At 42.0% G+C, this 18568-nt stretch overlaps 2 protein-coding genes across 2 annotated transcripts in view; both read left to right on the top strand.

The window, feature by feature from the left end:
* The window catches only part of RPRD2 (regulation of nuclear pre-mRNA domain containing 2), a 105739-nt gene extending 96355 nt beyond the window's left edge, over positions 1-9384 (top strand). The window contains exon 11 of the mRNA XM_073567222.1: positions 381-9384. Within this exon, the coding sequence (XP_073423323.1) occupies positions 381-2737 (2357 nt within the window). The 3' untranslated portion in view covers positions 2738-9384. The remainder of the gene's footprint in view (positions 1-380) is intronic.
* The window catches only part of TARS2 (threonyl-tRNA synthetase 2, mitochondrial), a 76934-nt gene continuing 61332 nt past the window's right edge, over positions 2967-18568 (top strand). The window contains exon 1 of the mRNA XM_073567224.1: positions 2967-3101. The gene's annotated coding sequence lies outside the window, so the exon portion shown is untranslated. The remainder of the gene's footprint in view (positions 3102-18568) is intronic.

Below are 18568 nucleotides of genomic sequence, written 5' to 3' on the forward strand. Positions count from 1 at the left end.
GTCTGGTTTTGAACTGGATAAAGGTCATAATGACTGACACAAGATTAAAGGTCAAACTAGAGGAGTCAATCTGTGAACAAGCACTCGAATGAATGTAAACATAGCAATTACCTGACAAAATGGCAAAACTATTGTTCATCCTTAATTGGATTATTTGACAGCAAAAATCAGTAAACTGGTACTGCTGCCGATAAGCTAGTGCTGAATCGAGACAGGACGTGTTGGTGTGGCCCCTGTAAATGTGCTCATCCTTGCTCTCGAAGGGTAATTGGAGGGAGAGCAATTACCAGCCAGATAGTGATGAGTGGCGTTTCTTTTTTTTTTCTTTTTTCCTTTTGTGGTCTTACTGAAATTAACTCTGTTCTTGTTACTTTTTGTAGGTCTATCATCTCTGATACAAAGCGTTGCTCTGCACAGCGGCACGTCGACAATCAGTACGTCCACAGCACCACTGAACACAGCTGTCCAGACCGTAAAAGATATAAACGCTCCATCAGTAACTCCCCCTTTTCTGCGCAAAACCTATGGTTATTCTCCCACAAACTCTAACCCCGACGTTTCATCCACATCGCCGTGTAAGTCCAACGTCCCACCCAGCACCAATGTAAATCCACCCGCATCCATCGTATTTCCTTCTCAGCCCCCTATAACTGAGGATAAGCTGGCTAGTCAGCCATTGCCGGCGCATAAACCCCCAGAAGAAGTGGAATCTTCAAGTCTGGAGCTTAAGATTCATAATTTCCTGAAAGGAAACCCAGGCTTTAGTGGTCTGGATCTGAATATACCGATCCTTAGCGGCTTGGGTCCCAGTGTTGTGGCAGAACCTCCTTCAGAGTTTCATAGTGGACCCTCGAATACCTCTCTGGATAATGTAGATGGGACACCTGTCCGTGACGAAAGAAGTGGTACGCCTACCCAGGATGAGATTATGGACAAGGCAACTTCAAGCAATGTGGACAGTGTCTCTTTGTTATCAAAGATCATCAGCCCTGGTTCATCTACACCCAGCAGCACAAGGTCACCTCTCTTAACTAAAGACAGTGAATTTCAGACACTTCAACCCTACAGGCCATACAGCCTCGGTGAAAATTCACCCAATGCGTACCGGCATGCGCCTGATATGGAGAAATCTTCATCAGTTGATTTGACTTTAGAGAAGTTTTTCCCAGACACGTCATTTCACGAAGATGAAGACTATCGGGACTTTGATTATGCCAGCCCACAATCCATCGGCATGGGCGGTCTAGATAACAGACCGTCAAAATCCATTCTAAAATCAAACCCACACTTGGAACCCATGGAGTATCCATCAAATCAGAGTTTCAGCCAAGATTTTCGAAAGTCCTTCAAGCCACCTTTTATCACTGGGGATAAGGGCAGTTCGCTGTCTCCATCTTCTGATAGATATGGAGGCTATAATCTAAAAGGAAATAACCTTGAGGCTAACACGTCCTCCTCCCCTCCGAAAGATGATCCATTTTACATATTGGATGCCAACCACAATGTACCAATGCTGCATTCACAGTTTTCAGAACCACACCCCAAAAATAATAATCCTCCCACAAAAAAGGGCTCTGAACAATCAGGACAGACTCTTTCAGCCTCCACAACAATGGAGTTCAAAAATATGTTGAAGAACGCGTCTCGACGACCCTCAGAAGAAAAGAAGTTTGGGCAAGCAAGCTTTAACGAAGATATGCCTGGCCGTGGAACAACTCCCGAAGACCGGTCAGACGAGCAGTATCGCATAGAAACAAGAGTATCATCATCGTCGAGTGTTGACTTGCCGGATAGCACCGAAGAAAAAGGTGCTCCCATTGAAACGTTGGGGTACCACAATATGGGGAATATGAGGTACTCGGGAGAGCCCATTAAGACGGTAGAGTCTATGAGAGTTGGCATGAAAGGTGGCAGACCACATGGGATGGATGGGAGCAGAAGCGGTTGGTTTGAGATGGGTAGTACAGGGAGCTCTTTTGATGATGGTCCGACAAGTGCTGAGGAACAGCCTTCTCTAGGTGGTGGCCCTGGGTATAAATCACAGTATGATGAGCAATTACCTCGGTTTTCGGATGCTGTCTCTGACTTTAGAACAAAAAATATTCCCCCTTTTGATCGTCTCTTGCCACCTCCTCCACCACCTCCACCACCCATGATTCCTCCATTGGATCGAGGTGGACCATTTCAAATTGAGCAGACAATGCCCCCTCCCAGCTTGCCTCCTGATCTCTTTCCCCGTGACCTTCCCGTCACTTCACGTATACAATCTGTGGAACCACCGAAAATATTGTCTCACGTCGCTCCCCCTTCCGACCACGGCGGGAACCCTTTCCCCATCCATCACTCGACAGAACACGGCATCCCCTTTTCTCCTCCTCCACGTTTGGACATACGCCATCCCTTCTCGCAAGACCACCAAGGGCCAATGGAGCTTTTCCCCATGCATCCACTATCTGCTCGTGATCACGATCCCTTATCTCGTGAAAATAGTCAACACAATCGCCCTCACGGCAGGCCGAACGAACCATTGGGTCCCCCTCCCAGAGACTTCCATGGAGGTTTTGGTGGTCCACGTCACGCTGGCTCGCATCACATGAACGCTGGAGCCATGCGACCCCAACGACCCCCGTTCAGACCTAGGGACCCATATCACAGTTTAAAACGGCCTCGACCACCTTATGGAAGGGGCTCTCATTTTTTTTCTCCAAAACGTCCGTATTATCAACCGAGATACTAATACCAGCTCTGCTGCAAAATTGTTTTTTTGTTTTTTTTTTGGTGAAGTTGAGGCACTGTTTTTTTATTTTTAGATTTTTAGTAAACCTGTCCAGCTCAGCCTGCGCTTGGTGTGAAAGTTTAAAGAGTAATTTTTTTTTTTACATGGGGGACTTTTTTTTTTTTTTCCCCTCTCCTGCATACAGTGTCCAAGTAGCCCTTTTCAAAAATCGGACCCTTCCACTCAGTGGCCATGCTGTCCTCTGTCAGAGATGCCCAATTCCTAATAAATCGTACCTGAACCAGTCAGTCAAGTCAAAAACTGTCCTGTTTCTTTTCAATGAAGCCAATCCAGATCAGCCCATTGCTTTCCAAACCCCCGATAGGTGAGTCACAAGGGAAATGTATTAAGGAGATCAATGGGTTTTTTTGGAAAAAATTTTTGGAAGTAATGTAAATTTGTAAGCTGTTAACCATTCTTTTTCTACCTGCTGCTTCCGACCGTCGTCCTCACTCTGCAGTTTGAACGAAACGCAAGTTAAGCTCCATCCCAGCGAGATGCGTTTCAGGACTTAATCCAGCTATGGTGAATTTTGCAGCCTGATGTCCTTGCAGTAGGAGGAAGGAGAGTAATGAACACCCGGTGGCTTTAGCAATACTTCCCAAGTTGTGCACGGATCGGCTTAGTTTGTACACGTCGCACAATTAAGGGGGTAGCCCCTTTTCATCAAAGCATTCTGATATATACCGGGATCTATATACTCAGCGTTTACAGTGTCTTCAACCTGTCTAATGGAAACCTGCCTCCATCTTTAGGCTTGTGTGTACAGTATGCAAAACTGGGACTTCTTCCAGGGTGATGTCTCCTCTAACAATTTCTTTCCATAATAGGGGATAAAAAAGCATAAGGAAAAATCTAATTTCAGCTGTATTGTTTTTTTTATACTCTAGAAAAAATGTGCCTGATGGTATCATGGCTTCTTACAGCCTTAGGATGACTAAAAATATATAAAAAAAAAGTCTGCATTTTGTACAGAACAGAGAAAAAACAATAGAGGAAAAATTACGAGCAAAAATCTAAATTCAATTTGTTTTTATTTTTTTTTTGCACAATATTGTAAGATTTTTCTACTCCTGGAGAATGCCCATGTCTACATCATGGCTTCTTATGACTTTAGTATGAATGACCCTGTATACTTTTTTTCTGTTTTAATTTGGACAGGACAGACAGAAAAAAATTGAGAAATTCCCCAAAATCTAATTTTTTGCATACTGTGTATACTCGTGTATAAACAAATTTTTAGCACATTTTTTTGTGCTGAAAGCGCCTTCTTCAGCTTTTACACGAGTCATTGTCCCAGGGAGTCGGTAGGGGAGGGGGAGCTGCAGGAGCCAGAGGCTGTCACATCATACTCACCCACTCCTGGCGCGATCGCTGCAAGTCCTCCCTGTATCTCTCTGTTGTCCAGGCAAGGCAGCTTCTCCCTGTGTTCAGCGGTCATGTGGTACCGCTCATTAAAGTAATGAATATGCACGCGTTTCCACTCCCATAGGCGTGGAGCGCATATTCATTACTTCACTGAGCGGTACCACGTGACCGCTCTAAGCAGGAAGAAGTTGCCTCGTTGGGACAAAAGAGGTGCAGGGAGGACTTGCAGCGACCGCGCCAGGAGTGGGTGAGTATGATGGGGGGAGGACGGAGGAGCCATGCATACAGTAGGGGGAGCCACACATAGCAGGACAGGGATGAGGGGACAATGCATACCTGGCTTATACTTGAGTCAATAAGCTTACCCAGCTTTCCGTGGCAAAATTAGGTGCCTCGGCTTTTACGCGGGTTGGCTTATACTCGCATGTATACAGTAATTTAAAAAAAAAAAAATACTCTTAGAGCATTCACATGGCTGTAATATGGCTCCTTACAGCTTTACTATGACCCTAGAATATTATGTTTTAAATTCTTTAGTCCAAAACAGGAAAAAAGAACCATGAGCAAAAATCTAAATTTGCTCGTCATTTCTTTTTGCACAGTAAGATTTTTATTTTTTTTTTGTCTTGCTAGCATTGATTTTTTACTGCCTTAGTATGACCCTGTATTAAGTTTAATTTTTGGTTTTTGTTTGTGATTACGGCAAGAGAAAAAAGTAGAAAAACACTAAGAAAAATCTAAACTCAAATATTTATTTGCATTGTAGGTAACCTGTCAACAAGATTGTGCAGAGAAAGCTACACAGTGTCAGGTTGGCGCAGTTATACTGGTTACAATGATACCTGGTGATGAAATCCGTCTTGTGGTTGTTACTTAAAGGGAATCTGTCACCCCATTTTTGGCCTATCAGCTGCCGGCACCGCCATCAGGGGCTTATCTACAGGGGCTTATTCCCCCCCCCCCCCCCCAGGAAACCTGAAAGATAAGAAAAACACATTAGATTATACTCACTGGGGGGTGGGGTGGGTGCGATGGGTGTCGCTGTCCGGTCCAGCGCCTCCCATCATCATACTATGATGTCCTCCTTGCTTCTCCTTCAGCTCCTGCGCAGGTGTACTTTATCTGCCCTGTTGAGGGCATAGTAAAGTACTGCAGTGTGCAGGCGCCGGGAAAGGTCAGAAAGGTCCGGCGCCTGCGCACTGCAGTACTTTTCTCTGCCCTCAACAGGGCAGATAAAGTACACCTGCGCAGGAGCTGAGGGAGAAGCAAGGAGGACGACATCGTATGAAGATGGGAGAATGCTGTAGATAAGCCCCTGATCACTGTGGCGCAGCTTATAGTCCAAAAATGGGGTGACATCTTTATTTTCAGTTTTGAGTTAATATGCTCATGCTCTGGGGTGGCCTGGGGGGGGCAGGGGGGTCTTGATGTGGTGCTCTGATTAGGTATTCATCGGTATGGCCATTATGTTGGAGGGGAAAAAAAAAATTGGCTGCAGCAAAATGGCGCCATACGACAGTAGCATCTATGTGTCCAATTTCTTTTCCTTCCAACAAACTGGTGCATGCACAATAGCATCGATCGGTGAGCTATAGATGATACTGCGCCAGTGCCATTTCGCAGTAGTTACTTTTTTTTTTTACAAGGCTAATATGAACTCCAAGTGCAGTATTTAAATTAGTGAAGGTGAATATATGCGGAGCACCACAAAGCTCCGCCCACAGCCCCGTCCCAGAGCACGGGCATATTAACCAAAAAATGCAACTACAGAACCCACCACAAGGGAGATTTCTTCACCAGCTATCATTGTAATCAGTATACTGACACCAACCTGACACTGTCTGTAGGTTAATGTGCACAATCCTGCTGACTGGTTTCCGTTAAGGCTTTTTTTTTTTTCTAATTTTCCTATTCTTCACCAGGCCTTACAGCCTTAGAATGAGCCTTTTTTCTCTTATTGTGTACAAATCAGAAAAAAAAAATACTGTGTAGAGATACCACGCTGACGGTCGCAGTGATTTTATATCTCGCTAAAGCTAAGAATCGTCTCCTGAGCCCCAGCAAGCATTGAGATGGTCGCTCTTGGATGTTGCTTTCGGAGCACTCTTATTTCCTTTGTGGTGACACTTCTAATTATTGGATTTCAGCATTCCTTTTTTACACCAGAAAACTAACCCAATCCCCATTTTTTTTTTTTTTTCCCCCCCCCTGTGTACAAATGTTAAAAAAAATTAAAAAAGAAAAAAAATTAGGATCCTAATTTTTGAAGGATAAACCTGTTTTAAATGATTTTGTACTAACCAATTACAGATTGTTTGCTTATATTTCGTTAGCAAATATTAAATTGTTGAATTCTTTGTAGGGTTAGTTAATTGCGCCGCCGAAAACCCGATTTAGAGCTTAAGTGCTTGTAACAATGCTTGGAGGCATTAATCACCATGTACTATGCACAGGTCATTTGTCCATCACTGTGATGTATTTTTTTTTCTCCTTAGGACTTCAGTGGTCTGCCGCCAAAGGCTAAAAATTCCGCTTTGAACCCAAAATGTGGCAAAGTAAAGGCTGTGTTTGCAGTAAAGTTGATATATTTAACGACCAGACCACTCGCTATTTTATTCTATTTCTCTTGTGGTAGTCTCCGTAAAATTTGCACTATAGAGGATGTCTTCAATAATATTAATAGAAGAATGGATTAAGAGAGAAAAGGCCATACTTGCCCAACCATGCCTTGCCACTTCCATTCCAATGTGACCAAGTGGCCTGCTGACCTTGATTTCTGCCGCAGTGATTTTTCCACCCTGTGACATCTGTGGCTGATTGCTACTGCTGACATTTTTTGGCTGAGCAGTGATTATTTTTTTTTTTTTTTTGTCTGGGCGTCGAGAAATATATATTTTTTTTTCTCTCTATTAAAGAGGTCCACTACTAGGATGATCCCTTTTAAACTGAATGTTCAGTTCCGATAAAATAAAGCCTACACTTGCCTCCCACGCCGGTCCCACAGTGTTGGCACTCAGTCCTCCCCAGGGGTAGGATCCGGTGCCCAATCATTGCTGACATCACTTTATCTGCCTTCGTACGAACTGAACATGAAGTGAAAGCCAGCTGATCTCTCAATTCCTCTTCATGTTAATTTCGACAGGAGGTGAACAGAGTGATGCCAGCCCTGATTGGGCGCCAGACATCAAGTGCCATTTCATTACATCATAACTGCTGAAATGGCTCCAGCATAGGAGGTGAGTATAGGCTTTATTTTATCGGGGACAGACATTTAGTTTAAGAAGGGGTTGTCCTAGTAGAGGACAGCCCCTTTAATACTGTTTTGTTCACTTTTTGTTGGTGTCCAATTCCCTTAATAGGGCCCTAGGCAGTTATTTGGCCTAGAGTGCATGGATATAGCCTATAAAATTGCTCGAACTATTGCAAAAAGTATATTTTTGGCAAATCATTAAATGCTCTAAAAATAACGGTAACTAAGATTGTGTAATGTCGACAGTGTTTTTTTTCTTTTTTTACGGGATTTGACTAGTTGTAAAGTTTAAGCAACTGCACCCAACGTGTGTGAATTGCGCCTTCCCTGCCAAGGTGCTGTCACTTTAACCCAACGTGTCCTGCAAGCACAGCCTGCTCACTTCTCCCACATGTCTATACTTCTGTTCTTGTCTTTAAATTACATAAACCTTTTACCTAATCTCAGACAAGTGTGACCGAGCCGGACTGAATCTACAGCTGATCTATACTAATATGCATATTTATGTGAAGGGAGACAGTCAGAAGATGCCTGCCTGCTAAACCACCGACAGCTCTTAATGGGGACTTAAAAGATATTTAAATGCTTTCATGTATTTTTGGCTTAAAAGCATTTTTGAAGACTGTTGACTGAAGAATTAATTAACTTAGAATCCAACAGTGAGCTGCTGATGGGGAGTTTGACATTTTAAGTTTTTCTGCACTGATTTATAATGACCTGAAAGCTCAGCTGAACTTTGTGGTGATAAATCAGCTGGCAGGAGCTCAGACAAAGCTGAAGTTATAAACTCCTCATCACAACAAGCTCACTGGTAGATTGTCCGTTAACTCATTCTGCAGCATGGTAAACAAGGATCCTGTAAAATTCAAGTGCTGTAAAATTTGTAATGAAACCCAAATAAGAAAAATGATTGTCCTAAAATACATGAAGTGTAAAAATAAAAATATCTCCTGTTGGATAAGCACTCTAAAAACAAATGGCACCATACCTATGACACAGAAAATGTTATTGCCATGTGTAACTTGGCTCACTTGTAACCAGAGGAAGAGACATTTTGGCCAGGCTTATAGTCTCCAAGTGCTATGCTGACACTTAAGACCCCCCTTCTCTGCTTAAATAGTGGTTTGGTGAGCAGCTATCTTAAGGAAGACTAAACCTGGAAAGTGTAAACTTCTGTTTTAGGCCGGAGTCACACTACCGCGAGATACGGCCTAGTCTCGCAGGTTAAAACCAAGCTTTGGCACCGGCACTCCGGAGCAGAGCGTGCAGCTCCATGTATTGCTGTGCACCTGCACGCTCCGCTCCGGAGTGCCGGCACCAGAGCTTGGTTTTAACCTGCGAGACTCGGCTGTATCTCGCTGTGTGTGATCCCGGCCTTATACCTTCAATTGTTGGCTGCCAGCCCTTTGCAGATGAGGCCGAGCTTCTGCTACAGACAGTTGTCATACAGCCAGAGACAAATTGGTGAAGACACAGAGCTGTTGCAAAAAGTTGCCTTACAGCCATAGACTATTTTTCTTTTCTGTAGCTTTATCACTATCTGCTCACTAAGGGTTTGTTCTTACCCTTTTAGTGAATAGTAAGCTGCATTTTATAGCCGTCTCCAAAAATGTTCTAATAAGGGAAGTTTTAGAAAGCTTTAAATACCAAATGCTTTTCAATAGGTGTCCTGCTCATACAATGTCTGAGCCTATGTGTCAGTGCTGTAAATGTTGCTTCCTCTCCTCTCTCGGTGTTACTCTTCTATAAATGCTTCAGATGTGCTCTGTGTGAAGTCAACCTTTATTTTCTTTTTTTTGCTTTTCAGCCAGTAACAATAAACTGAAGGTGGTCTGATGTGTGTTCATGTAATAAAGACGATAGCTTTTCACTACCAATTTTTAATTCTAGAAAATTCAGACACTTTGAATTGTTGATAGAATCATAACCACTACACTCATGATTCAGTATGTTGTGTGTAAATTCATTATTGGAGTTGAGTAATGTATTTGAGTCATGGTGCTAGGTTATAGCCACGTACATCAGAAGACATAAATGGGCCGACTATCGGTGGGAGCAGGGGAGCATCTTGGACGGCGTCGGCAAAAAGAAAAAAATTGGATCAGTGTTTTAGATAACGATCGTTCCTCAGAAAGGCAGTGGTCGAAAGGAACAATTGTTCAATCCACGAGAACAGCCAAGGGGCCATTTTGACTCACCTCTGTGTGTGGGGCAGAAGGGCTTTAGATTTGTAACAGTTTTTCCTTTTGGAGGAAAAGGTGTTCTTACACCAAGGGCAATATTGAATATTGCGTGGGGAAGGTACTTTAGTGTTCAGACCATCAAAACTATTTTGATTTTTTTATTTTTGTATACTGTAGAAGGAAGTTGTGAAAACGAGCTTCAGCAGTAGTCCACATCTGTGCCAAAAGTGGTAAAGGTGTGACTGGAACTTCCTGTTCCACATGACTACATCTTTTCTTAAAGGACAAGTAAGCTCTTACTATGCCCATCTGTGCAAAGTGTTGGCTTTCCATATGAAGCCTTCATAGATATATACTCCAGAGGGAGATGAGCTTAATGTCTTGGCACAATGACCTATTCTGCATGATCTTGAATTTGGGAGGCATTTTGGGCCTCGTCAATAACTGAGGTTTCCCCACCATTTAATAAACGATGTGTATTATGCAAAACCTCTCTGGGCTGGCTACTGACCCAGATCAGGCTATTGGCACGTTCTTTTTAGTTTCTGGCCAACACTTGAACCTGTCAGCAGGATTGTGCACAGTAACGTAAACACAGTGTCAGGTTGGCACCGTTATACTGATTAAAACATTACCTTGGCTGATGAAATCCGTCTTGTGGATGTTCTTAATCTTTATTTTCAGTTTTGTGTTAATGAGACTCTCGTGCCCTAACGCGGGGTTGGTGTATGTGGTGCTCTCTGATTAGATATTCATAATGCAGACTGCTGACAGGTAACTGCTCCCTCACTGACCTGCCCCCTGGTTTGCATAATGAATATCTGTATATACTTTAAAAAAAGAAAAAAAAGCTTCTGCAGGCAGATGCCAGCCGTGGCACCTGCGCTGCATCAAAATCACTTGTTTTGTGTGCCAAGAATACATTTTTTTTTTTCAGGTTATTCAGTTAGAGAAAGAAAAAACAATTTGAAAATGGTGCCCGCTGTGCCTGCGCAGTAGCTGCTATCAGTGTCTGCTGCTCTGATCCGCTAGCTTCTACTGCGCGTGTCAGTGACGCCATCTTCCTGGAGAAGAAGAAAAGATGGGAGATTGCCACCTGAGCAGTAGTAATTTGGAGTTAGCTGAGAGCTGTCAGTGCGCAGGCTGTGCCATCTTGGAGGAGTAACTTCATCTCCAGTAAGATGGTGCAGTAGCAGCTATAGGATCACGACAGCAGAGACCAATAGGAGCTACTGCTCAGGCGCGGTGGGTGCCATTTTCAAATTGTGATTTTTCTTTATTTTTTTCTCCCCCCCCCCCCCCCCCCCCCCAGCTGAATAATTTGAAAAAAAAAATGTAGTATTGAAACACAAAACATGCGATTTTGCTGCAGAGCAGGTGCCTGCAGCAGTGCTTTTAAGTATATACAGATATTCATTATATAAATTAGGGATCAGGTTAGCGAGGGATCAGTGACCTGTCAGCAGTCTGCATTATGATTACCTAATAAGAGAGCCCAACCCCTGCCTTAGGGCACGAGATTCTCATTAATACAAAACTGAAAATAAAGATTAAAGAACAACCACAAGACAGATTTCATTAAACCAAGGTATCATTTTAATCAGTATAACAGCTCTGACGTGACATTGTAGGTTACTGTGCACAATCCTGCTGCCAGGTTCCCTTTAACACCTGATTTTTATGGTCTAAAAAGCCAACTTTTATTTTCAGGAGTATCTGTCATTTCCTTTAGATCTCTGATTTGTTGGGGTACCTCTGCAGTGGTCAGATTTTACAACATAGTGGATTGGATTTCATGAAATCCCATGTCCACTATGCGTGCAGGGATGCCTCTGGCTTCCCTGCGTACACGCACATGTGGTGCATCTTTCCAGAGCGCAGCATGTCTATTTATCTTGTGGAGATGCCCAGTCTCCAAGATAGTAACCCATACAATGTATAGGATGTGGCAAGTCCGCATGGTTCAATGAACCCATGCCGAATCCCGTTCAAAAGCCAGCAGCGCTTTGGACGGAGCAGACATGCTGTGTTCAAAGCGCTGCCTAATACTGACCGTGGGACCATACTCTTAGACACCTAAGGTTGTAAAATGTCCTTGCTCGGCTTAACTAGGAGTGTAATACAAAATTCCCCTCACGGAAACACTTTTCCAAATGCCCCATTGACAGTAAAATTTAAGATTTGACTCCCTACGTCTCAAACACATTTACCGCCTTTAACATGTGTTGCCACAGTCTGTTTTGCATCTGCAACTAAACTTTGATTTCTTGGCCTTAAGCCTTTATATGTGATGCTTTCTTTGGAAAATTAAGCGAGAAAATTTCATAAGGGATCTTTGAGACAAGGTTGCCAAAGAGTTGGGAGTGACTGTATAGAGTCTATAGTGTATACAGCAGTATACCTTAACACATGTTTAATTGGACCAAATATATCCCACCAATTGGGTATCCGATTAAGCTAAAAACCAATTGACAATACATATAACATACATGACTACAAGAAGAAAAAACAAATATTACATGTGTATAAAATGCCCTCGACGGAACCAGTGCAGATATAAAACTATAAAACTGAAAGTATCTCACCCTTTTCTTGAGACGTCTCCTCATGGAAGCACTGTACTAGACAAAAGGGGAAAGGAGAGTATGTAAACCCCTAGAATCCCCTGTTGTGCCCCACGTACTCAACTGCCCTGATAAGGGCAGTATCCAAGTGACGCCTTATTCATGTCAGCCCCACAACCTTCACTTCTACATGGGGCATGATGGGATTCCAGGGGTTACATACTCTCCTTTCCCCTTTTGTCCATTGCGGTGCTTCCAGAGCAAAAGTCTCAATGGTGAAATCCTTCCAGTTTTATACAGGCACTGGTTGTGTCGTGGGCAATCTTCATACACATGTAATATATGTTTTTCCCTTTTTGTAGCCATGTATGATGGATATATATTTGTCTGATGGTTTTTATATTAATCTGATACTCAATTAGGGGTTTTATTTGGTCCAATTAAAAGTTCTTTTTATGGTACACTTGTATACTAATATTTATACCAAAAGTTTATTTGGTGTCTATTGATTTTCTATGCCCTTGTTGATTAACTGGATTTTATAGTGCATCAAGGAAGTTTGACTTGTTCCAAATTTTTCAGTGAACACATGGATGCCTTTTGCTACTTTTTTATTTTTACTTAAATATCTATGCTTTTAGGTAAAATAATTTTTTGAGTGGGTTCTCTTAAAAATATAACCCTGCATCATAGAAGCTGTAGAAGGCAATGTCTAATGCTGCCTGTGGAATGAGTTAACTGAGCATGTGGGGGTGAGCTTTTTTTTTTTTTTTTTATAGACTCTACTTTCATCTGAGCTTTCCATAAAAGAGAATGTTATCAACCCTCCTAAACTATATTGATATGTCACATAGATGGTTGAAACAAAATGATACCTTGCTATCTTCGATATTTTTTTTCTGAGAAATCCACGTTTTTCTTAATACGTAAACTAACTATAAATGTCTATGGCCTGGATGTAGAACTGAGATTCTGCCTCCAGAGATTATTTTAAATAAATGCGTTAACAGTGCGAGACATGTAAATCAAGAGAGCAGACAGTCAGTTGTTACATGTGTCACTGGTAACACCCTCCTGGAGGCAGATTCTCAGGGAGATCTATTTCCAGGCCAAAGATCTTAACAGCTCATTTACTTATTAAGAAAAATGTGGATTTCTCTGGAATAAAGCATCGGTTTGCAGATATCAAGGTATTTTATTCAACTTTCTATGGTCTTCATGTCCATCTCGTTTAGGTAGGTGGATCCTGCTGAGAGATGCTCAAATTTCATATGGTGATAAGTCACTGGAGATACTTGGAAGTATGAAATGTCTGTCTCCTGAATTCTCAGTTAAACTATTCCACAGTCCGTGCAACCCAGAGACAATAACATTTGAACAAAGTGTCCTTTAAGGTGTACAATTCCTTTTGAGTACACACAGGTATTTTTGTTTACCCCACAATGTCTTAGAAAAAGTATGGATACTTTTAAGATAATGGGGTCATTTTTCATCATGTCTGTGAATATGTAGTCTCAGTCATCCAAGTTTTCAAGAGTTGTCAACCTGGAAAAGATTTCAAGACAAGCTAAGATCGGGATAAAATTACTGGTACTGTTCCAGTGCAGTTAGTCTATCAAAAAGAAGAAAAATCACAAACAAGGCTGGTAATCAGATTCGCCATGAATCCCATGGGTAACATTAACGAGCCAATGTGGATCGTGTCTTTCATGAATTGAACAAATTTTTCTTTTTATAGCGCCATTAATTCCATAGCGCTTTACAGATGTTATCAGCACCATTCCTTTGTGGCTCGCAATCTAAATTCCCTATCCGTATGTCTTTGGAGAGTGGGAGGGAACCCACACAAACACTGAGAGAACTTGCAAACGCCTTGCATATGTTGTCCTTTGTTGGATTTGAACCCAGGACCCCAGAAAGCTTAGGAGAATTTTTTTCTTTGGATAAAGAAGTTCAGCAGTGATCGAACTATGAACGCCACATTGTATTTGACTTGATCGAAGTCTTAGAGAAAATCTGACTTGAAGTTGAAGCAAAGCATGTTTGAAAAGATCAGGAAACTAGGGGAAGCCAAACTAAACTGTCACCATGTGATCGAAGAGAGTATGTCTAAATTCCTTCCAAACCAATTTGTGAAGCTTTAAAAGGTTGTTGACTTTGGACAAACCATATTTGTTAGGTCCATCCATCGATAAGCCAACTACATGATATCCTGTGGACTAAAACTGCCATTGATGAGTTTGATTTAGGCACCAAGTCTCTGGTTTTTCTTCATTGCCTCAATTGGGGCAACTGCGCTTTTCCAAATTGTCCATATATTGTAAAGACACTGTAGCCAAATCTCCGCTCTTTCCAATGGATTTAGACCTTTTAAAGCTGTTTTTCCACAATAGATGTTTATCAAAACCACATTCCTAAATAGGATGGATTGCCAGTATACCTCTGCCCTATTTTCCCTCTTGATTAAAATGGGATGTTTGAGATGAGTGACTGTTAAGAACAGATCTAAGGTCTATGAAATTGATGGAGACAGCCAAATACAGACCTAATGTCAGTCCAATAATTTGAGTCCCTGAGGGCCTATTCAACTACCCTTCCATTCACAATGCTTATTGCTATTGTGCTGTGAGGACGAACTGCTTCAACACCCCCCATCCAAGTAATAGGGCTCCCAATAATGAGGTATCATTTTTGTGCAACTTTTTCAAGTCTTACAACCTGTTTAATGAAGGTTTTGATATGCCTCGCCATATTTTTTATGAATAGAATTATAAGTTCAAAATCTTTCTTACGCCGATATACTGTAGATCCCAACCCACTATAGTACTAACACCGAAATAATTTCTAGACTTGCTACCTTCTGTGCATGTTCATACGTGGTCACGAAGAGATTCTTCAAAAAGAACGTAAATTATGGCAGAGCTAAAGACTTATGACTCCGATACCCAAGTTTCATGGATCTTAACTCTTCAAACATTGTCAAGTAAATGTGACTGGCCACTGCCTCCAGAACCTATGTCTGGGATTGTAGAAAAGTTCTGTCCTCCGTGTGAATGGCTTTGAAGAAATCGTATGGTGATGGTTTGAACATTGAAACAGTCACAAGTGTCCGCTGTAGCAGCTTGGATTGAAGATTCGAACCGGGCCATTTTAACAACCATAGATGCGTTGGTCAGTGATAATCGTGGCATCTACGCAGTAACATTCATGGAACAGGCTACCTCTTAAATCCTTAGGATTACACGTTTTGGACGTGGAAAAAAATATGATGTTGGATTTTAAGAGTAATACAGTTTATGAAAATAAAGGCCTTTAGGAAAGTAAAAACAAGGCTTACTAGCGTTATAAATGCAAAAATCCCAATATTTCCATTTGTTATTACATGGTAACGTCCAGCAGTGAGACTAAAAATAAAGTGATAAAAATGCAATAAAAATAAGACCTTAATTATCCAACAGTGAATGCTGTAAAAAAAAAAATTTTTTTTCCTGTATGTAGGTTTGATGCTACAACGCTCTATATAGTCAATCGTTGAGTCCTACCAGCCATCCATATCAGTCTGAAATACCCCATGGATGTTAGACTAATGCCAACCAAATCAGCCACTTTCAAGGGGCTCAGGCCAAAGTCTGCGTGGGGAGAGAAACATCTGGCATGTCGGAGTTCGGACTGCTGGTGTTCTACCTGAGATACGCAGCCGCCAATGATGTCCGACAAATGCTTCTTGTACGGAAGAAAGGAGCACTTGGCAGAGGAAGGGTATGTGTCCACAGTCCGGATATGCAGCGGAAACCCGGCTCCGCCCAGAGGGCCGCCCCCTTTTGTATGTGCGGATATACCGCATGTATTCATGGAACACGTGGTATCATCGCATCTTTTTCATAGACTTATTTATCTTGCGGAGACAGAGCGTCTCCACAAGATAAATAGGCATGCTGCGGTCTAGAAAGACACGCCACATGTCCGGTTACACATGTCTGCAGCCTACGTGGTTGCATGCATAGTGGAGATGGGATTTCATAAATTTCCCTCCATAATGCTTTAACATCTGGACGCTGAGGCTGTACGTAGCATCCAATCCGCAGCATCTAATCTGCAGCAAATACTGAAGGAATACGCCCCATGGAATACCCCAAGTCTTCCTGGGAATGGAGGAGAAGGGGTGGGGGGCACCAGTCAGCCAACCGTCTACACTTCTCATCTGTCTCCCATACATAGGAGCGCTTGCGAGGCCGAGCACTTCTGTGCTCTGACTTCTCTAGAAGCAGCGATCGACTGCTTATTACGTTTACGGGGGATTTTAGGCTACACTCGTGTCAAGTTTGACATTTGACAAAATCTTGACTTTTTAAAATCTGAGCTTGTATTTATCCGTTACCTCTCAGCAATGGATCATTGAAAAACATGAAAGACAGATGTAGCATAGCAGTACAAAACTATATCGTCTGGGTTTTATACAGAACACCATAGACTTTAGCAGCCAAGTCTGATCGACAAAATGGATGAGGCACGCAGATCCATTTCTAAAACATGGATCAATTGAATTTGTGCTGTCTGAGAAAGCACGGATGTGTGTGAATGTATTATTTTTTAGTTATTATGCTTTCCATATATATATGCGCTATCCTGTTTCACAGCGCTTTACACACATCATCGCTGTCCCCAATGGGGCTCACAATCGAAATTCCCTATGAGAATATCTTTGGAGTGTGGGAGGAAAACCAAGCAAATACAGGGAAAACATACAAACTCCTTGCAGATGTCATTGATGGGATTGAGACCTAGGACCCCAGTGCTACAAGACTGCAGTACTAACCACTGAACCACTGTTCTGCCCTAATGTAGCTTAAGGGTGCCTGGAAATGTTCAATTGCTTTGGTGAGCAAGGCTTTAGAAGCAAAAATCATCCTACATATGAGAAAGTTGGCCCATTAAACAATAATTGGCAGGTTGTTCCAGCTCATAAATTTATTACATTGTGGGTGGAGGAAAGGCGATTCCGGCAACTAAATAGGAAAGGGTTCTTTACTGTTAGAGCAGTCAGAAAGCGGAATGCCAGCCACACAAGGTAGTAATGGCCATCACTATAACAGCTTTTATGCAAGGGCCGGATGATTTCCTTGATATACATGACATTGTGGGTTAAAGAAAATTTAGTGACCTTGTACAATTGGAGGAAGGTTGAAATTGATGGACCAAGGCTATGTACATGTGCACAGGATATGCTAAAAATATCACCAGCCCAACCACTGGTTCCCCCATCGGTCTTTTGATCGCATTAGTGTTGGACACTGCTCGGAACAGAGGTGCCGGCTCTGCTGCTATTTCTTTGACTACAACCCCTGGCAAAAATTATGGAATCACCGGCCTTGGAGGATGTTCAGTTGTTTTGTAGAAATAAGCAGATCACAGACATGGCGCAAAACTAAAGCCAATTCAAATGGCAACTTTCTGGCTTTAAGAAACGCTAAAAGAAATGAACAAAAAATGTGGTATTAATGGTTTCTTTTTTTAAACCAAGCATAGGGGAAAAATTATGGAATCACTCAATTCTGAGGGAAAAAATTATGGAATTGCCCTGTAAATTTTCATTCCCAAAACATACATCTGCATCAAATTAGATCTGCTCGTTAGTCTACATCTAAAAAGGAGTGAGCACACCAAGTGGACTGACATGAATCATGGCTCCAACACGAGAGATGTCAATTGAAACAAAGAGGATTATCAAACTCTTAAAAGAGGGTAAATCATCATGCAATGTTGCAAAAGATGTTGTTCACAGACAGCTGTGACTAAATACAAACAACATGGGAAGGTAGTTAAAGGCAAACATACTGGTAGACCAAGGAAGACATCAAAGTGTCAAGACCGGAAACTTAAAGCAATGTCTCCAAAGCAGGAAATGCTCAACAAAACAAATAAGGAAAGAATGGGAGGAAATGAGTCAATGTCTGACCGAACTGTAAGAAACCGCCTAAAGGAAATGGGATTTACATACAGAAAAGCTAAACGAAACCCATCATTAACACCTAAACAGAAAAAAAACAAGGTTACAATATGCTAAGGAAAAGCAATTGTGGATGACTGGATGAAAGTTATATTCAGTGATGAATCGCGAATCTGCATTGGGCAAGGTGATGATGCTGGAACTTTTGTTTGGTGCCATCCTATGAGATTTATAAAAATGACTGCCTGAAGAGAACATGAAAATTTCCACAGTCATTGATGATATGGGGCTGCATGTCAGGTAAAGGCACTGGGGAGATGGCTGTCATTACATCTTCAATAAATGCACAAGTTTATGTTGATATTTTGGACACTTTTCTTATAACATCAATTGAAAGTATGTTTGGGGATGATGAAATCCTTTTTCAAGATGATAATGCTTCCTGCCATAGAGCAAAAACTGGGAAAATAGTCCTTGAAA

This window comes from Dendrobates tinctorius, unplaced genomic scaffold, assembly GCF_039654945.1.
Source record: "Dendrobates tinctorius isolate UK_male_01 unplaced genomic scaffold, ASM3965494v1 ptg000019l, whole genome shotgun sequence".
In the NCBI taxonomy this organism is placed as follows: Eukaryota; Metazoa; Chordata; class Amphibia; order Anura; family Dendrobatidae; genus Dendrobates; species Dendrobates tinctorius.